The 21,302-nt window shown below is 41.6% G+C and overlaps 1 protein-coding gene across 1 annotated transcript in view; it reads left to right on the forward strand.

Moving 5' to 3' along the window:
• LOC126095550 (juvenile hormone esterase-like) overlaps positions 1–21,302 on the forward strand; it is a 99,565-nt gene that overhangs the window by 25,554 nt on the left and 52,709 nt on the right. The window contains exon 3 of the mRNA XM_049910329.1: positions 11,356–11,620. Within this exon, the coding sequence (XP_049766286.1) occupies positions 11,356–11,620 (265 nt within the window). The remainder of the gene's footprint in view (positions 1–11,355; positions 11,621–21,302) is intronic.

Here is a 21,302-nt window from a genome sequence, read left to right on the forward strand (position 1 = left end):
TTCTGGGACTCGGTGTCGGGTCCTGCCCACTCGTCTCTTATAGGGTGCGTAAGTGATGCTGCTTTCTCGGATAGCTATACAACAATTCAAGCAAATCACATTACGTAACTTTGTATGTTCAACAAGTTGTCGCAAGCGATGGGCGACATGCAAACAGTCAGTGGTCCTTCATTATATACAATGTCCATGTAAGCATTCACAGTCGCTCCTAAGTCACTGCTATCGTTAATAGCATTGCTCATCTAGGCCTCTGTGCTAGTGTCCGTGTTCTATGCCCGGCCAAGGCTGTCAGGAGCGGCACTTACGTCCTCTTCGTACGGAGGACGCTCCTATTGTGGTGCGGGCCTAGTCAGCGGGCTATTGGCTGACGTCGTCTCACAGCCTTCTCTGCTCTAGCGTTCTTCAACTTCGTGTTACGCCGGAACACTCGGATACGGACACTTTTTTTAGGTAGGAACCGCTTGTTCAGTGGCACCCGAATGTGCGTCAAGCGCCTCAGTGTGAACTTCAAAAATAGTTCAAATGACTATAAGCAATATGGGACTTAATATCTGATGTCATCAGTCCCCTAGACTTAGATCTACTTAAACCTAACTAACCTAAGGACATCACACACATCCATGCCCGAGGCAGGATTCGAACCTACGACCGTAGCAGCAGCGCGGTTCCAGACTGAAGCACCTAGAACCGCTCGGCCACAGCGGCCGGCTTCTGTGTGAACTGTGACGTTTATTTCCAAGCTGTCATGTCACTTCTTGTCGTTGGTGCTGTTACGCTTATTTAAAGAGTCGATGGCAGGAACGGTGGATTTGATAGTGGTGTTGTCCAGCGGTGCACAAGATGAACCTTCTTTCAGAGCTGAATCACCCACGAAGCCACGTGAAGGGGAACTAAGTTCAGGAACAAAATTAGAATGCGTTTCGCTGAAATTTCTGCTTGAGCGTCGGACATTCCAAGTCTGCTCTCACAGGGAATGCTTTAATTTGCGACACTTCAGTTACCGCTGCAGCGGCAGCGATTGCTGCGTCGTCGGGAGGGCGCACGACGGTGTCGCTGAGCGTAAACAAACGGTTGGCGACTGCGGCATAATGAGCCTCCGGCTGGCCTCCCGAATCTATCTTGGCAGGGAGCTGTGACGGTCGTCCTCGCGGACACTCCGCCCTAAGATGGCAGAACAAGTCCGTTGTTGCCCCTCGTAAAAACTACGAAACTTGAAATCCGCACACTTTGAGAAAGGACAGTATGCGGGATTGTAAATCAATTTTAACAGTTCTCACACCATTGTCCATTTTGTAGTGCATGTTACCTCCACAGCCTGTTTAACGTACACCAGATCAAGTTCAAATGGTAACAGATGCACTTTTACGGTTCTGAGACCTAACCAAGCGCACGTAATGTTAACACGAGTCTGCTAGCATGGTTTCGTACTCGGCGTCCCCATCCGTCGTGTACATAGTTCTTCAGCAGATTTCCTCGTTCCGCAATTTCACCGTGTGTACGTCACTCAGGAAGTCGTATGCCATTCCAAAAACGTCTTTTTCCGGTACTTTAAACGTTCCAAAGAACAAATCTTCAAATTCGTAAATGTTTGGACACTCAGTACCAAAACTGGAACTAAACTTCAGTGTATACTTTCGCACTTGAGATTCCAATTCAAATCAGAGAGTAAATATCAAAACACGCGCGATATAAACGCCAGTGACTTGCACTGTCGGGAACGCTGCGCACACATAACCGACCACTACGGCGGTGCAGCCGCGACTGAGTAAGCTGAAGGTCTAACCGCCACATATTTTATGTTACAATTTCCGAAAGGCTTTAATTACCAAAATTTTATTGTCATTTAACGATAACAAATAATAACAAGAACTACACGTTTTCGTAACTCTTCAATGAGTCGTCGCCTCATAGCACCTTAGCACGCGAATTACAACGCGAAAATAGTAAGTATGGAGATTCTTTAATCACCAATACGATGTTTACCATCATTTTATTACAATAAATCGTTCTCGAGGCATTCAATGTGCTGGTTCTTAGATGCGCATATATTCATAGCCTGCAACGTATAATGTAAACCCACCGAATAAGGGCTTCTACTGAGCACGACAAATATAGTATGGGGTCTCGCTTTCTGATTGTGACGTAGGGAGCGTTCTTGCTTCCCATTGGTTCTAATTTACGTGGCACGTTGCCGAAATATCACAAAACTTGTGTTTCACGTGACGAAACGGGTCCTCTCCGAGAAATAGCAGGAAGTGACGTCACAAAACTCGTAGAGCGCCACGTTAACGTTAGCTAGTTCGCCTCGTGTGCTGACGGCCTAAGGCAACACCGACTCAAAGGAAGGCCTCGGCGCTTGTTGGTGACGTCACGTCAGCTAGGCACGGCGAACGCCAGGTTTGTTGCAGGCAGAAACGCCAGGGCGTGCTTATCACTATAAGTCTCTTATTTTTGGACAAAATGTTTGGTATTGTTTTGGATTCTGCAGGTTTATTTAGATGAAAGATTTTCTTACTATCGTAAAGCTACAAATGAAGATCATAGTTCTGTATTACTGAATCCTGTCGAAACAAACGTAGATCAATATGAGAAGACGCTTTGCCCCATTGCAATCTTCGGAAATTTTACATTCAAGTAACTATATTTCCTTGATCCATTTTGTTTTCGAAAGTTACCCCAACCCCCTTACAATGAACTCGTTTCTTTTATTTATTTATTTATTTATTTTCGTTTGATATCGTCACTGGAAATGTGAATCAATTTACATGTCTAAATGTCCAACTGTTGCCAGTCATTAGATTACAGTCGTTTTCAACGAAGGGAATTCTAAACAGGAAACAAAATAGCTTCATACATCGAAAATACTGCTGAGCTTAAACTTTTTTAAACGTGCACATTAGAAAAGATAAATATTCCCCTCTTGCAACTGAAAGGAGAACCTTAAAAAAAATAAAAAAATTTTATTTGATAAAACAAGTATCTCTCTTTTGCCTCTTCTTCTGTCCCCCACCCCCTCCCCCAACGTGTACAATCGCAAGATATTTCATTAACATTTAGTGCTCCTCACCCCATAGTCAACCAAGATACCTAAAGAAGAGCACCAATATGTTCACAGTTTCTTGTAAAAGCAACCCAGTACAAACATAACTTCCTCAGATTTACAAATAAGGTAAAGAAGCATGAATTCTGTTGCTGCTGGACCATGAAGTCGTTTTTGTATGTCAATCCTTAAAACAGGTGAAAATTTATGTTCAGGAGTACACTATTTGTTAACAAGTGTAATGAATTGCACAATTAATTGATTGCAGAAATCTCTCAGAACAAAGTGTGTTGGTCAACTACCGCCAATAGTTTCACATTTTCCTGTGTCAGTGAGGGAGTATGCCTGCAACAGACCTGGCGTCCGCCGTACCTAGCTGACGTGACGTCACGAACAAGCGCCGAGGCCTTCCTTTGAGTCGGTGTTGCCTAAGGTCGGGTGGTTGAACGAGCCATTCGAGCAGTCGAGGTCCGATAGCGTGCCTGGCTTTTGTCACTTCGGAATACGAGACTATCCACTACGTAAGCTTCATGAAGATGCTGAAGAAAGAGCAACACATGATTACTGAGAATGCTGAGATAAACCTCCTGTTCCATGTTCACGGTAAGGTGAATAAGTGAGCCAGGGTCTCGAAACGAAATTCATCCCAGAAAAATCACAGAACCACCTCCAGCCAGAGTCACATCCGCTCTGCACTATGAGTGGAACGTCTTATTGGACTGTCGCTTCACTCGACGTCTTGCACCAATTGAACGCCACGCCTGGAGTCAGCAACTACCCAGCTGTGTTGGCCCATTGTAGACATGTGCCGTTACAGCAATGCCTCGACTCAAAAGGCCTATTCTTCACATTTCCCTTCGCAATATAACTGGTTGAGATAGACCTCCTTCCACTGAACAGTAATTACTGTCTCGGGTTTGAAATCGATTGTCATTGACAGGAGTGACACTCGTCTCTAGCGTCTGTCGGTAAGCATCTTTTTACGACTATTCTTACACTGTGTTACGTGGTTGCGAGTGACACACCACTTGTTGTACTCATGTCGAGCAGATCTCGTAGATTCACCAACACATCCTGCAACTTAATTCTCGGTGCCATCATTGGCACCTCCAAACATGACAGCTTCTCTCTGATATTCTGTTACTCCTCCACATCGTCCCTTCTTACTGCGCTCGATCCTTATAGCTGACTGGCACATACTCACCACTTCATTGTCATGATTTACGTCAGAGGTAGACGTTCGCATGACTGCCTGGTATCAATACTGCATTATACAGAGTGTTAGAGGTCTAACTGCAGATACTGTGATCGTTGGTACCATAATATTTGTCCACTCCAGTGTGTGTGTTTCTCTTTACGTCTAACACTCATCCCATAAACAGGTCACATAATTTACTACCTGATTATTTCTGCACAGTCTTAACTGCACCGCTAAGTGGACTACAACCGTCACTATAGGCTACACGTTTTGTGTCTATGCGTCCACCCTTCAACATCTGATCTGCTGCCCAGGAGAAAGTAACTGAGAGCTGTTCGGAAAGTAAGGATCGATCGGTCGCGAAATGGAAACCGCAGTGATAATCAAAAATGTTTTATTTGCAACAGTTTGCTATACCTTCCAGTTACTTCTTTACATAGGCGTCGCTCCGACTTAGACATTTTTTCGTAACATTGTACAATCTTTCCAACACGCTATCATAAAAACAGCTGCCTGTGGTTGCTATACGCTGGTCTGCACCAAAATGTCTTCATAGCCAGCAGTTCACGTGAGCAGAGAGCCAAGTCCAGACTGCATGGTGGTTGATCAAATACGTTCCATCTAAAACGCTGCAGGGGCGTCCTCATTGCCCCTGAAGTGTGCGGCCAAGAATTGTCATGAAGGAAGAAATGCATGACAGTTATGTTATGTGGGGTTGCATGAAATCAGGCGAAATCTCTCGGACCCATACTTTAGCGGGAGACACTGTTGGTCTAGGCATCTTAACGTGCTCACTGTGTGCTCACAAGGGAACCTCCCCATCGCACCCCCCTCAGATTTAGTTATAAGTTGGCACAGTGGATAGGCCTTGAAAAACTGAACACAGATCAATCGTAAAAACAGGAAGAAGTTGTGTGGAACTATGAAAAAAGTAAGCAAAATATACAAACTGAGTAGTCCATGTGCAAGATATGCAATATCAAGGACAGTGTGAGCTCAGGAGCGCCGTGGTCCCGTAGTTAGCGAGTGCAGCTGTGAAAGGTTCAAGGCTTCCCTCGAGTGAAAAGTTTAATTTTTTATACAGCCTATACAGGACAGAAGGATCAGGCATTGTTCAATTTTAGTGTGGAAGTAGACGTGATTACCATTCGTCCAGGTTGTACACCTCTTGTGCAACCGTTAGATGTGTTTGGTTTTCGGCAAGTGAAATACTTTGTGAAAAGAGTCTATGATTTTGCGAAGCTGCACAGGTACACAGAGCAGTATTGTTTACGTGATCGTGTGTCAATTATCAAAGTTCAGACACTCACACATAATCAACTTCGCTCTCCAAAATTCCAGGACATGTTCAGATCATCACTTTTTTGGGAGTGATTATCACATCCACAAGAAAACCTAAATCGGGCAACGTAGAAGAATCTTTTTACCCATTCGCCAAGTCTACAAGTTAGATGGGTCGAAAACAAATTCCTGTCATGTGACGCACATGCCGTCACCAGTGTCGTATAGAATATATCAGACGTGTTTTCCTGTGGAGGAATCGGTTGACCTATGACCTTGCGATCAAATGTTTTCCGTTCCCATTGGAGAGGCACGTCCTTTCGTCTACAAATCGCACGGTTTTGCGGTGCGGTCGCAAAACACAGACACTAAACTTATTACGGTGAACAGAGACGTTAATGAACGGACGGACAGATCATAACTTTGCCAAAATAAAGAAAGTAAACTTTTCACTCAAGGGAAGCCTTGGACCAAGGACCCCTCAGTCCACAGCGGCTCACGCTAACCATGGGACCACGGCACTCCTGAGCTCACACTGTCCTTGATGTTGCCTATGTTGCACATGGACTACTCAGTTTGTAAATTTTGCTTATTTTTTTCATAGTTATTAGGAAGGCAAAAAGTATGTGGCATGCACATAGAATAGCTAAGTCTCAGGATAAAATTAAAACCATATGGTCAGTCGTAAAGGAAGTGGCTGGTCTGCAGAGAGAGGTCGAGGATATAGTATTTAATAATCACTTTCTGAATATAGCAGGTGAACTAAATAGAAACCTAGTCCCAACAGGGAATCATATAGCGCTCTTAGAAAAAAGTGTTCCGAGACTGTTACCTGAAATGCTCCTCCATGATACTGACAAGAGGGAGATTGAGTTAATAATTAAATCACTAAAGACCAAGAACTCTCATGGATATGACGGGGTATCTAGCAGAATACTGAAGTATTGTTCTATGTATGTTAGCCCATTACTTAGCCATACATGTAACTTTTCCTTTAGGAGTGGTCGGTTTCCTGACCGCTTAAAGTACTCGGTAGTGAAGCCACTTTATAAAAAGGGAGTCAGGGATAATGTTGACAATTATAGACCTATTTCTATGCCATCGGTGTTTGCTAAAGTTATCGAGAAGATTGTATATGCAAGGTTACTGGAGCATTTAAATTCACATAATTTGCTGTCAAATGTTCAGTTTGGTTTTAGAAATGGTTTAACAACTGAAAATGCTATATTCTCTTTTCTCTGTGAGGTTCTGGACGGATTAAATAAAAGGTTGCGAACGCTAGGTGTTTTCTTTGATTTAACGAAGGCTTTTGACTGTGTTGACCACAAAATGTTACTGCAGAAGTTGGACCATTATGGAGTAAGGGGAGTAGCTTACAATTGGTTCGCCTCTTACCTTAAGAATAGAAAGCAAAAGGTAATTCTCCGCAATATTGAGAGTGGTAGTGATGTTCAGTCCCAATGGGGCACTGTTAAGTGGGGCGTTCCCCAAGGGTCGGTGCTTGGGCCACTGCTGTTTCTTATTTATATAAATGATATGCCTTCTAGTATTACAGGTGATTCAAAAATATTTCTGTTTGCTGATGACACCAGCTTGATAGTGAAGGATCTTGTGTGTAATATTGAAACAGTATCAAATAACGTAGTTCATGAAATAAGTTCGTGGCTTGTGGAAAATAATTTGATGCTAAATCACAGTAAGACTCAGTTTTTACAGTTTCTAACTCACCATTCAACAAAAACCGATATTTTGATCAGACAGAATGGGCATATTATAAGCGAGACGGAACAGTTCAAGTTCTTAGGCGTTCGGATAGATAGTAAGCTGTTGTGGAAAGCCCATGTTCAGGATCTTGTTCAGAAACTAAATGCTGCTTTATTTACCATTAGAACAGTATCTGAAATAAGTGACACTTCAACACGAAAAGTAGTCTACTTCGCATATTTCCATACGCTTATGTCGTATGGTATTATTTTTTGCGGTAATTCTTCTGATTCAAAAAGGGTATCTTTGGCTCAAAAACGGGCTGTTCGAGCTATATGTGGTGTAAGTTCGAGAACCTCTTGTCGACCCCTATTCAATAGTCTGGGAATTCTGACATTGCCCTCACAGTATATATTTTCTTTAATGTCGTTTGTTGTTAGCAATATTAGCCTATTCCCAAGAGTTAGCAGCTTTCACTCAGTTAATACTAGGCAGAAATCCAATCTGCATGTGGATTGCACTTCCTTGACTCTTGTGCAGAAAGGAGTGCAGTATTCTGCTGCATCCATTTTCAATAAGCTACCACAAGAACTCAAAAATCTTAGCAGTACCCCAAACTCTTTTAAGTCTAAACTGAAGAGTTTCCTCATGGCTCACTCCTTCTATTCTGTCGAGGAGCTCCTGGAAGAGCTAAAAAATTAAGCAGATTCCAGTGTTACATTGTTGATTTTCTTTATTTAAATTTACGACTTGTCACCTGAATATGTTTTTTTATATTTCATTTTATCTGTTTCTAATATCGTGTTATAATTTCATGTATTGACTCGTTCCATGACCATGGAGACTTCTCCTTAATTTGGTCCCAGGGACCAATAAATAAATAAATAAATAAATAAATAGTTCCACACAACTTCCTATTTTCTCGATTGATCTGTGTTCAGTTTTTCAAGGCCTATCTACTGTGACAACTTATAACAAAACCTGAGGGGGGTGCGATGGGGAGGTTCCCTTGTCAGAACTAAAAAGAGATACGTGAAACGATCGACAGGCTTCCTAGGGACTGCTCAACACATCAGTGCAAAGCTGCTGCGGATTTTCACTGTCATTTCCATTTCGCGACCGATCTGAGCTTACTTCCTTAACAGCCCTCGTAAGCATTAATAAAATCTCTTGGCACAACTACTTGAAGATACTAACCTATCTAGAAACATATTACTCCTAGTAGTTATAACTGTTAGTCTGCAGATGAAGTACATACCGATATAATGTTGTTCAGTACACTGTCTTCAGTCATCAATAAAAATATCTGCTCTCATATCCCTAAAACCCTGTATGTAGCGCTCCAAAGCGACAAGTGTCCTTTATACGGGTGTGTAAAATTTTGCAAACTTACGTGAGGTGTTTGAACTGGTCTGAGGACCTGGAGATCTCAATAAGCCCAGACCAAATCACTGAATAAATGAATAAATAAACTTTGAACCTATCGTTGCCTGAAGAAGGAGTTGTGCGACATCAAGGAATGCTGGAGGGCATCTTTCTACATCTGAAAGATGATGTTTATTCATATTTCGTGCCAGTCTCATAAGAGTCGCGCTAGTAGCGTCACTATGAGGATGCGGATCAGGTTTGCTTCAAATACACACAACAACGGTCGTGGGTATAAGTTGCCTTTGAGCCTGGACGTGCTGAGTAGATGTTAATCAAGAACGCCATTAAGGCGACAAAAAATGCCATTCTCAACATCTCATTCAGTTTGAATTAGGTCGTATAATAGGGCTACGAGAAGGATGTTTCTCCTGAGATATTGCTGAAAGACGTGGCAGAAATGTAGCTGCCGGCCGTGGTGGCCGAGCGGTTCTAGGTGCTTCAGTCCGGAACCGCGCGACTGCTACGGTCGCAGGTTCGAATCCTGCCTCGGGCATGGATGTGTGTGATGACCTTAGGTTAGTTAAGTTTAAGTAGTTCTACGTTCTAGGGGACTGATGACCTCAGATGTTTGTTAAGTCCCATAGTGCTCAGAGCCATTTGAACCATTTGAACCAAATGTACCTACTGTACATGACCGCTGGGAGCGGTAGTCACGAGGATGTAAGGGTACAGGCAGACTGGGTTCCGGACGCTCACGTGACAGTGCCGGGAGGGAAGACCATCGTGTCCAGCGTATGGCTCTGACGCATCGTTCAGCAACTGCAACAACAATTTGAGCAGAATTTGGCATCACAGTGACACAACGAACGGTGACTAATCGGTTACTTCAAGGACAACTCCGAGGCAGATGCCCTCTAGCATGCATTCCACTGACCAGAAACCACCACCATTTGCGATTTCAGTGCTGTCAAGCTAGAGCTCATTGGAGGGCAGGGTAGAGATCTGTTTTGTTTTCAGATGAAATTTGGTCCTTCTACAATGCCAGTGACAGCCGTGTTTGGTTAGAAGGAGGCCAGTTAATGTCCTGAAACCAACCTCTCTGCGTGCTACACGCACGACCTACACCTGAACTTTGTTTCTAAGAAATGGAACCCCTCCACGCCCACACCGGCGTGATGGCCAACTCAAAAGGTCTACTGCCATCTGTGCATAGGGGTTAGTGTTCACTCAAGTGAGGTGCGACAGGATGTGGGTACTGCGATGTTTGCGTACGTCTGGTTACGGTTAACCATTAATACGCGCTCATCTGGAGACAGATTGGGTCGGAAGCCGAACGAAGGAAAGCGGTTTGAAGGTCAGAGGGAAAAAAGTGTCAAGGCAAGCGCCAAGGGAAAAAAACCTCTGCGATAGTTAGGTCGGGTAGTAAGAGCAGTAGTGGATGTCTTGCGGACTGCGATAGGTCATGCAAGGATGAGTTAAGTTAGAAGCGGGTACCATGCAATCGGATTCCATCTCATGCCAAGTGTTCGTCATAAGAGATCAGTCCGTGACGGTATTGCAGCACTGTGTGCTACAGTTTGAGCTGTGAGAGCCCAATGCCGTGCTGTCAGTGGTGACTTCGCGCGGGGGAGGGTCCAGGTCGTCCATCGGTGTCTGGTGGGCGTGCGTCGAAGCCAAGCGCGGCGGCTGAGTCTTTCCCGTGTGGCGGACGACGTAGCCCATGCCATTGAGCGTCCTGATCGCCTTGGTAGCCCACTCGTCAGAGCAGAGCTGCTCGGAGCCGATAGGCTTTGGCTTTGTTGCGGCGCGTTCCGCCTTCTTCGGTGCCCAGTGTGTCCGCCGCGGTGTGTCCTTCCGCCGGCTGCTCCGTCAGGGGAGCGGCGGCTGGCGTATTCTCTTCGCCTGCGGCGTCCGCACAGATGTCGTGCGCCATCTGCGAGCGCAATTGCCGCAGTTGGCTGCATGCCTCCTCCGTCTCTGCAGTCAGGGTGGCCTTAAAGGCTGCCCTATCCGCGTCCATGGCTGCTTTGGAGTTATGGTCTGGACTGCGAGAACAGGAACATTCTCGTAGTTGTTCCAAGCAACCTGAGTGCAAATTTGTAGCCAGTCTGGTGCTTCGACCTGTTGTGATGCCATTCACGAACAGCTGTCTCCGGCGCGTTTTCCACAGGACAACGCTCGCCCACCTACCGCTTTTGTAGCCCAACAAGCTCTACAGAGTGCCGACACGTTATCTTGGCCTGCCCGATCACCGGATCTGCCTCCAATCGAGCACATATGAGACAGCATCGGACGACATCTCCAGCGTCGTCCATCACAAACAGCATTAACCGTCCCTGTATTGACCGACCAAGTGCAACAGGCTTGGAACGCCAACCCACAAACTGACATTCGGCACCTGTGCAACACAACGCACGCGCGCTTGCATGCTCGCATTCAACATTTTAGCATTTACACCGATTATTAATGTACCAGCATTTCACATTTGCAATAGCTTATCTCACACTTGTATTAAGCTGCGATTTGTAATGTTAATCACTTAAAAATGATACCTAGACAAATGTATTCCCGAAATTTCATTAGTCTACATTAATTACTTTTTGCTGCTCTGATTTTTTTCCCTTCAGTGTAGAGGAACGATGTTTAAGTGTATTAATGTTTAAATGTGTGGATCAATATTTCGTACCGTGACGCGTGCATGTAAGTGTGGCAGTAGCGATTGGTCTTGCTAGCCGATCCTTGACGCACGTGCTGACATGCGCAGGACCCGCAGCCGGCTCCCTCCTGGTCCGGGGTTCGAGACGCGCTTACCCTCGCGCGAGGCTGCCCCCAGACCGACTACGACGGTTCCGAAGACTGCCTCTACCTCAACGTGTATGTGCCGGCTACGGGGGGTGGTCCTTTCCCCGTCATGGTCTACATTCACGGTGGCGGCTTCTCAAGGGGTTTTTCCTTCGATGGTACTCCACACTATTTCGTGGAGAAGGGAACTGTGTTGGTCACAACCGCCTATCGTCTCGGCGCACTTGGTAAGTAAATAATTTTATTTATATCAGAACAGGCGTCAGCTACGAATATTTCCGAGAAATCCAGAAGGTTCTGGTCCTAAGAGAAATCGCTTAGGGTGATTAAAGCAACATACAATCGTGCGACGCCGAAATGAGCACAGCAAGAGCAAATCTAAATCTTACGATTGATACTCAAAAAAGCGTTTATGATGGTATATCATGCTGTGCATTCACTGTTTGGCAATATCAGCAAATGTCGAGACCACTGCAATGAAACAGGTAATTAATATATTTTCAGGAGGAAGTGCGAAACAGCTTTTATATATGTGAAAAATGTCGTATTATCGCCTTGAGCTGCTTGTAAAATACTTTATTTATACAACTAGTTCCAGTCGTCTGACCATCATCAAGTTCATAAATTATTCACAGCTTCATGTTAGACGAAATATAAACTACTTATTGTCAGTTCATAAAAACATAGACAATACACTGTCATCATATCGCAATATAAATTACGTCGTTGATCTTTAAGAACCGTGGTAAGGAGTATACACACTCACGTTAAAACTGCAATCCTCTTATGAATGTGTACTCTTCGTAGCACAGTTTTTATAGATTTTCGACGCAATTTCTATTAAAATATGGTTACAGTGTATTGTTAATGGATTTATCACCACCGCTGCCAGCAAGCATGTACAGTGATTACGTTTATGCCAAGTCTTTCAGCAATATCACATGTTGCTGTGAGTACTTTTACGAAGTAGATGGCGGTCAGACGACTGAAAAGGTTGTGTAAATAATTTTACCAGTAGCATAAGGCTGTAATATGACATTTTTCGGATAGTTAATACGCTCAAAAGCTTGGTTTACATATATCCTCCTAAAACCGAACTCGGTTCATGTGCAGTAACCACGACACACAAAAATTGTCCGCAAAGTATGGTTGATTCGAGGGAGATCCGTACTCAATATAACTATGCGAGTTCCTTGAACGTACTGTGAAAGAAATAAAAAAATGCAACAGAGAATTTCTCTATAGAAATTCACGCACACAATACAAAAATAAACTCTAAAACATAATTATCAAACCATAAGGCCTCTACGTCTGTAAAAATCTTGTAGTCATATCTTATATTCATATATGAGGGGCGAATAAAATACACTATTGGCCATTAAAATTGCTACACCAAAAACAAATGCAGATGATAAACGGGTATTCATTGTACAAATATATTATACTAGAACTGACATGTGATTACATTTTCACGTAATTTGGGTGCATAGATCCTGAGAAATCAGTACCCAGAACAACCACCTCTAGCCGTAATAACAGCCTTGATACGCCTGGGCATTGAGTCTGAAACGTCCCCTTTTGAAGAATTGTATACGAGACTGTGCTTAACCTGACACACAATATTTTTAGCGTAACGCAATCTGACTTTCAAAAATCCCTACAAAAGAATAGCCCTGACTAACATTAACCTATATCTTTCACAAATCACTTACCTCACCAAAAATCTTCGTTACTCGAACTACTGCAAAACAGCGAGCGCCACTACTGCCAGCTAAATAAAAGATTCAAACTACGGAAGGCACTAACTACTGATAGGCATAGTTAGCAAATGAAAGAAAATGGCTCTGAGCACTATGGGACTCAACTTCTGAGGTTATTAGTCCCCTAGAACTTAGAACTAGTTAAGCCTAGCTAACCTAAGGACATCACACACATCCATGCCCGAGGCAGGATTCGAACCTGCGACCGTAGCGGCCTCGCGGTTCCAGACTGCAGCGCCTATAACCGCACGGCCACTTCGGCCGGCAGCAAATGAAAGATTTTAATAGAGAACAAACAATGTATTTACCTTAATAGTGTTGAAAAACCATAATATACATGTTCGTGACATCCAGTCTTACAAATTTCCAAACTCCGCCATCTCTCTCCCCACATCCACCACTGCTTGCGGCTCACCTCCAACTGCGCAACGCTACGCGCTGTTCACATCCAGCTGCCGCTGCCCAACACTACAATGGCAGACAACAATGCAAACTAACCACAGACTGCACACAGCACAGCCAGTGATTTTCATACAGAGTGCTACGTAACGTTGCCAATAAGAAAACATAAACAGCCTACTTACATAGCCCCCATGCTCCCCACAAAAAATTTTACAAATTATTTTGGGCAGTGGCCAATAATGATTTAATAAAATTTTTCATAATTACAATAACAAAGATATCCAATGCACACACTTATTAATACAATGTTGGTCAAAAGCTAAAATTTTCTCACAGTCCATAAAGACAGTCCTGATCATTCATCACAGTCTGATCAGTAAAAGTCAATGCACACAGAAGTAGTGGATTTCCATGCGGTCTTGAAGAAGTAGTGTTGTCCTTCCAACGGAAAGACAGTGCTGACTCTTGACATGCTGACAGGTAATGGGCCACAACAGAGCAAACCCACAGCAGAGTCATTCGACGTTTTGAAGAAGATTGGTAGGTAGGTCATCACAGAGCAGACCCACTGTAGTCCTGGTAGAGAGTGTAGTATTGGTGGGCCACCAGAGGTGCAGACCCACTGCAGTCCTTGTGGAGACAGCCAGCAGCCATTTGTTGCGACTGTGCAGGTGCACATTCACCATCGAAGAGTCTTGCGGAGAATATAGCAAATCCATAAACCACCACTTGTACACTCACAAAGTTTTTGGAATTGTCTTTAGAAGTCCTGCAGACAATATCGCAAGTCCATAAACAACCACTTGTGCACTCACAAAGTTTGGAATTGTCCTTAGAACCAGCAACGCTGTTAATCAGTCCCTTGCTGACTTATTAACACACGTCCAAACACTAATAGTCCCTACTTCTCACATGTTGTCCATATACTGTGACCAACAGAAACGTGTGTAATGAAATGAATGCTTACAAGTTACTTAATTTGATGAACTGGTGTCAATTACAATATTATAACATGAGAATACAGTAACAAAGGTACAAAATACATCATTAAAGAACATAACAATACAGATATCATTTGTAGTAATACAGACTTTACAAAAGAATACAAATACACATATACATCAGTGTTACAGGAATTATGACATAAGTACATAAATAAAAATCAGAAGAACTTTTGAAACATCACCTTCACATGTGAGCAACAAAACAGAATAAATAATGTCTAAACATCTTTACAAAGTAAATAACATAGTATTAGAAAAATTCTACAACATAGCTCTCATCAGATAAACACATAAAGACAGGAAAAACACAAATACACAAGGGTACACAAACATATAGTGGGATAACACAAAAGGAAAGGACAGGGTTTGTTTTCAGTGTAACATTTGGTACTGCAGTCCAACCCAAAACTTCATTCCATAGATCTTTCGTCTTATTTCAACATTTGTTTCCACCAAAAAAATCCTATTCAAGCATGCTTTCTGTATTTATATGTTCACATATTTCTTACCTCATTATTTATTTTCCATTATCTTACTTCATCATTTATTTCCAAGAAATTCCTACCTAAACCTGTTGTCGCAAAACCCTACTTTTTTGGTTCATATCCTCTTTCAAAATACTGTTTTGGCCAAATCATTTTCTTATAGCTTCTCAATGTATTTCTTCCAATTCATCACAACTTGTTCTCTTATATGGCCTACCCCATCTTAAGCTAACTTAAATCTACTGAGCTGAGATGCTAAACTAAGGGACGAGGCAATGCAGCAGCACAAAACAATTAACACAAACATCAATGACAAAAAATTCAAATTGGCAAAGCAATTGCAATATTACAACTAATATAAGGCACTGTGCAGCAAACAAGAAAAATAAATCCGTAGTAAAACTGGCGTAACAGCGTAATACAAAGTCAAATTCAGTAACATTATGCCTGGCAAACAGCAGCAGTGAATGAAATAACTTATATCTAAACATGACATAGCTCAAGCAGAAAAAAACATTACACTAAAGACAATAATGCAGACAAGGGAAATGTATATTCACATCTTAATGTCTATGTAATTAAAGTGGTGCACCACAAGAAGTTATTCTACCAAAAAAATTACCAAGTAGTTGAAAAGAAAATTCCGTATGCAATTCCTGTGAAGGGAAATTTCTTTTTATGCTCCTTCGTTTTTTTGAATAGATCATAAAATTATTTACTGGATCTGTAGGCATAAAATATTTATATTAGCACATCTATTAAATTTTATTTTAACCAATGGTGCTGCAGCTAGAAACTTGATATTAAACAAAATGAGTAAATAAATACATAAAGCAAGCCATATGGCATTTCTCTCAACTAGCAAGACAATAGCCATGAAATGTTTCTCATCGTTTCATTAGGCATTTTAGTAAATATCATAAATTAAGAGCTCCACAGTATAATCATATGTTTTCAAGTTTGAGTGTGTCGTATTTGCAATGCTTTCTAAAAAGGAATGTCAATAGCGAGGATAATGGCCTCCCTTTTTTTTCTACCTATGTCTCTGAAAAGGCACACACTAATGGCTTGTTCTCCAGGCATCTGACACAGCTGGGTGCCCACGACGCATTACGTGCAGGTGGTCACTTAACTTTCTTACGGAAATATTTACGACAGCAGTTTCCGCTACAGTGACAGTCTCATATAAAAATATTTCACAGGTCAAGAATTTGCGTTACAAATCTGTAGAAACAAAATCCTATTGATATAACAGTGTCCAAAAAATTTTCATCGGCATTGTGATACATTCATGCATTTACATACATTTCATAACTCATAAGTACGATTCTTGGTTCCCAACAACCTTTTTCACAAATCAGAGTCCCTAACCACTACTCATTATTCCTTACCTTATTACACATATACATATTTGTCAACACTTCTTCAATATTTCATCATAACAGATACATAGCATAATCTAATAACTCATATAGCATCAGCCTATTAATCATAAACATACCTCAGCAACATAATACACATCGTCGTCGTAATAATAACATCATAACACCTCAGTCAAATCTCAAAAACGTCGTAGCTTTCTGCAATAATTTCAAAACCTAAAGAAAATTCTCTGCTCATTTCAATAGTGTCATCTACCTCAAACGTACTTTAAAAATCATGATCCCATACCAAATATATCATTCTAAGCTCTCATAATATCACAATGGTTCCGAAAAAATATGAACAGTTCACAAAGTACAAACAAAATACTATTTCATAAGTGTGAAGTTATCCAACTGTGTAATTGCGTAAACATGTGTCACTGACGTAGTAAAAAAAGTTTCTCTTTCTCAGTTAAATGATAAGATAGCTGTGTAATTATGTGTTAGAGAAATATGGTACCGATGTGTAAAGTTGTGTAAGCAAATACCATATTAGCTAGGGCTCGTTGTGCTTGCCAAACACATGATACACAAAGTAAGCGTGTACCCCCCTGAGGATTAATGTAATTATACCCTCAGGTGTTACAGATTACAGCAATGGAATGAAATGTATCACGGAAAACTTTCTTTGTAATTCAAAAATCTTTAAAAATAAATGTTTAAGTACAAAATTAATCACTGAAATGCATGTCCTGTAGCGCTAAATGTGCATCTTGTTGTAAGATAATCTCTGTGGAAATGTCGTAGTTATTTCCCTCCAAAAGCTAAGTTCTGCAGAAGCCAATGTACTTACCTCATGATAAACAAAAGTGAAATGCTTTGCATATAGATATCTTAGTTATTACGCTTATTGCCATGATGAAGAAAGTACTGTGCTGTAACGTATTGTTGTGCTACGGAAAAGGTTGTCTCATTGTAGCTATACCACAAAAGTTACTACTAGAACATGTTTTACTTTCCAGAATAATACAGAAAACTGTGCAAATATAAAACAGATACACCGCAAAAGCAACATGTAAATTGTCACTCATTAGTAGTGTCGTGATAAAATCGTGTAGCTGTCACATAAACTAACCACTGTGTCGTCTGTTCACTATAACAATGCATTCGCAATTACTTTTGTAAGTTACCTATGCTCTTGACTGGATAGTTAGTTAGCTTTAAAACATAGTTGCATATTAACAGTTTGTAAGTGTGACAAAGAGTACTAGTAACGTGAAGTGAAAAATTTTATAGCAAAGACTAAATAAAAAACAGATTATCTCTCAATAAATGGTTTTACATGTGAAATGTGGTGTAACCCTTTGCTCCTAGTGCGCAGAATTTCAACTTTAACGCAATTATCATGTGGTATACGTCGGTAAGGAATCTTGGAATTTTTCTCAAGGTTAGCGTCTATGTTATTTTTCTCTGAGCCAGCCGGCGCACGCGGCAGCCTGCGGTGCGAGTCATTGTCTGTTCCTTTGTTGGCGCGCGTCGTTACTGGGATTAGGAGACCTAACTTCTACAAATTCGCCTTGCCGAGAAGGCCCTGCCCTGTTTGAAGCTCGCCAGTTCTGATGGAATTCAGATCTGTCGTTTTGTCGGTAGTTTACATAGTTTCTTGTTTGTCGGTTATGTGGTGGAGAATTTCTCCCGGAATCGTAACTGCGTGGTGGACCGTTGCGTCTGAAGTTATTCTGTCTCCCTTGATAATAATTATTTTGGATCCCATATTGTCTGTTTCTATGGTTGTCTCTGTCACATTCATTACTATGAAAAAGCGATCTTTCTCTATAACTATTATTCTGCCAACGGTTGTCATACGGATGGTGTCTGTTTTGGTCACGATTTACGTTATAAGAATAGACTTGTCGTGTCCAGTTATTATTTCTTTTGTCACGGAATTGTGACGGATGTGACCTGTAATTGTTGTGTTCCTGTTTTCGCGTTCCGCGATTTCCACAACTGTCAATGTCAATTTCCAGTTCTTGTAACAGTCCCTGAAAAGCTTCAATGTAGTCTTTGCTACGTCCTGCTAAAATAATATGTCGTAAATGTGCAGGCAATTTGATTAAGCAAATGTGGATGAGTTCTGAAGGGCTGTATGGGTTTGAAAGATATTGATTCTTATGCAACATGTCTTCAAAATATGTGACAAGACTGGAAAATTCAGATTGTTCAAAGCATTTCATCATCATGATGCTATGTTTTACTCGGTCTTGTGTAGCTTGAGACCAATATGCTGAGAGGAAGGCATGATAAAAATCACCTTCACTGTGACAATCGTGAATGACCGATCGCATTCTTACAGCTGGTTCATTCTCCAAGTAGCCACACATAAATTCTAACCTGTGCTCCAATGACCAGTTGGGAGGAAAACAATGAGAGAATTGATGGAGCCACGCTTGTGGATGAATGTCGTTGGCAGAATTCTGAAACGTTTTGAATTTACGTATAGTAATGAACAGCTTATAGTCAAAATCATCGAGTCGGCGAGTAGCATATCGGTCATTGTTACGTCGTGTCGGCGGTTCCATCTCAAAATTCGGTGTACCTTGCCAATTTCTTTCATAATTTCCGAAGTGCCCTGAGTTATTATTTTGTGGCTGTTCCGTATTTCTATGTCCTCTTCCCGTATTGGAGCGCGAGTGGCCTCTGAAATACGTAATTCTTGTATTACCTGTGTCAGCTGATCTTGTACTTCCCGGATTTCTCTTTGGTGTTGCGTATTAATTTGATTCTGATTTTGTTTGAATTTCCTAATTTGTTCACACTCTTCTGTGTCAGTGATGGCTACAGGTCTTGTGTCATTCAGATCATCATCTACCTTTGCAGATAAGTTAGTGAACTGATCCGAAAGTTCGCCTACTTTTTCCAATAGTGTACTTATTTCCTCGGTGTGTTTTTCTGAACCAAGTATCAGAGTGTCCATTTGTGTTGAAATCGTATCTACTGTGTCCTTTAAGTTTTCTTGAGTTTTTGCAAGTTGTGTAACCAAATCGGCAGATGCAACTGAGTCAATTTTAGCTTGCAAGGTGTCGTGATTTTCATGAACAATAGTTTGGAGTTCTTTTATGGCTGCTTCGTGATTCTGTAATGCATTTTCATGCCGCGAAAAAATAGGTTGAAAATGCTCACAAATTTGTGTTTTTACATCATTACAGACTTTTTGACATTTCGATTCAGTATTATGTAACTCAGTAGTTAAATCTTCACGTGTTTGTTCAAGCTTATGTTCCACTGAGTCTAACTTTTGAAGCTTTTGTTCCATTGTGTCTAACTTTTGAAGATTTTGTTCCATTGTGTCTAACTGTTGCTGTGTTTGTCTCTGATTTTGTTCCATTGTGTCTAACTTTTGAAGCTTTTGTCCCATTTGTTGCATTAATTGTAATAACAATGCACTGGTGTCTGAAACATGTTCCTCAGTGCTTTTCGGCAGTGAATTTGCACTGGCAACATTCACATTTTGACAAGCGGAAAATGTGTCTTGACTCATTTGAGAAAACGGTGAGAACCCAAAACCTGAGTCTACAGTATTTGAAATATTGTGTTCTGTCATTCCCGATTCCTGAGGCGAGCTGTTGCCGACCGATCGATCGATAATGCTTCTCTGTTTACTACCTATTTCACTGCCTACACCATTATTTGACGCCCGCTCCATTTCCCTATGCACAGTTACCAAATTACTACTTTGAATATTAGTTAAATCATTACATGGTGGCGTTAACACACTGCTTTCGTCTTCACTGTCATTTCTCAGTTTACTTTGGAGCCTAGTGTTACGTTTTTCACACGCCATTATTGTCACAATATTTCACACGACAACACAGAAAAACACAATTTGAAGAGCAAAAATAGGGGAAGACATTAACATAGCACTGAAAATAATATCTAGTTAATTGCAAGCGAAGCTGCGAAATACTTGGTGCAAATATACTTGCATGCCACAACTGTTTTACTGTACAACAATGAAAGACTGCAACTACAAAGGAGATTCTCTCCACAATTACGCAATAGCAATAAACAGAATCTACACTAATTACACAAACTACAAGAAAAAATCAGAAGATTCCAGTGAGGTATCCTCGGCTAAGGGTCGACATATGAAACGTCCCCTTTTGAAGAATTGTATACGAGACTGTACTTAACCTGACACACAATATTTTTAGCGCAACGCAATCTGACTTTCAAAAATCTCTACAAAAGAATAGCCCTGACTAACATTAACCTATACCTTTCACAAATCACTTACCTCACTAAATATCTTCGTTACTCGAACTACTGCAAAACAGCGAGCGCCACTACTGCCAGCTAAATAAAAGATTCAAACTACGGAAGGCACTAACTACTGATAGGCATAGTTAGCAAATGAAAGATTTTAATGGAGAACAAACAGTGTATTTACCTTAATAGTGTTGAAAAACCATAATATACATGTTCATGACATCCAGTCTTACAAATTTCCAAACTCCGCCATCTCTCTCCCCACATCCACCACTGCTGGCGGCTCATCTCCAACTGCGCAACGCTACGCGCTGTTCACATCCAGCTGCCGCTGCCCAACACTACAATGGCAGACAACAATGCAAACTAGCCACAGACTGCACACAGCACAGCCAGTGATTTTCATACAGAGCGCTACGTAACGTTGCCAATAAGAAAACATAAACACCCTACTTACAAGTCAAACAGAGCTTGGATGGCGTGTACAGGTACAGCTTCCAATGCAGTATCAACACGATACCACAGTTCATCAAGAGTAGTGACTGGCGTATTGTGACGAGCCAGTTACTCGGTCACCATTGACGAGACGTTTTCAATTGGCGAGAGATCTGGAGAATGTGCTGGCCAG

The sequence above is a fragment of the Schistocerca cancellata genome, chromosome 8 (genome assembly GCF_023864275.1).
Source record: "Schistocerca cancellata isolate TAMUIC-IGC-003103 chromosome 8, iqSchCanc2.1, whole genome shotgun sequence".
Classification (NCBI taxonomy): Eukaryota; Metazoa; Arthropoda; class Insecta; order Orthoptera; family Acrididae; genus Schistocerca; species Schistocerca cancellata.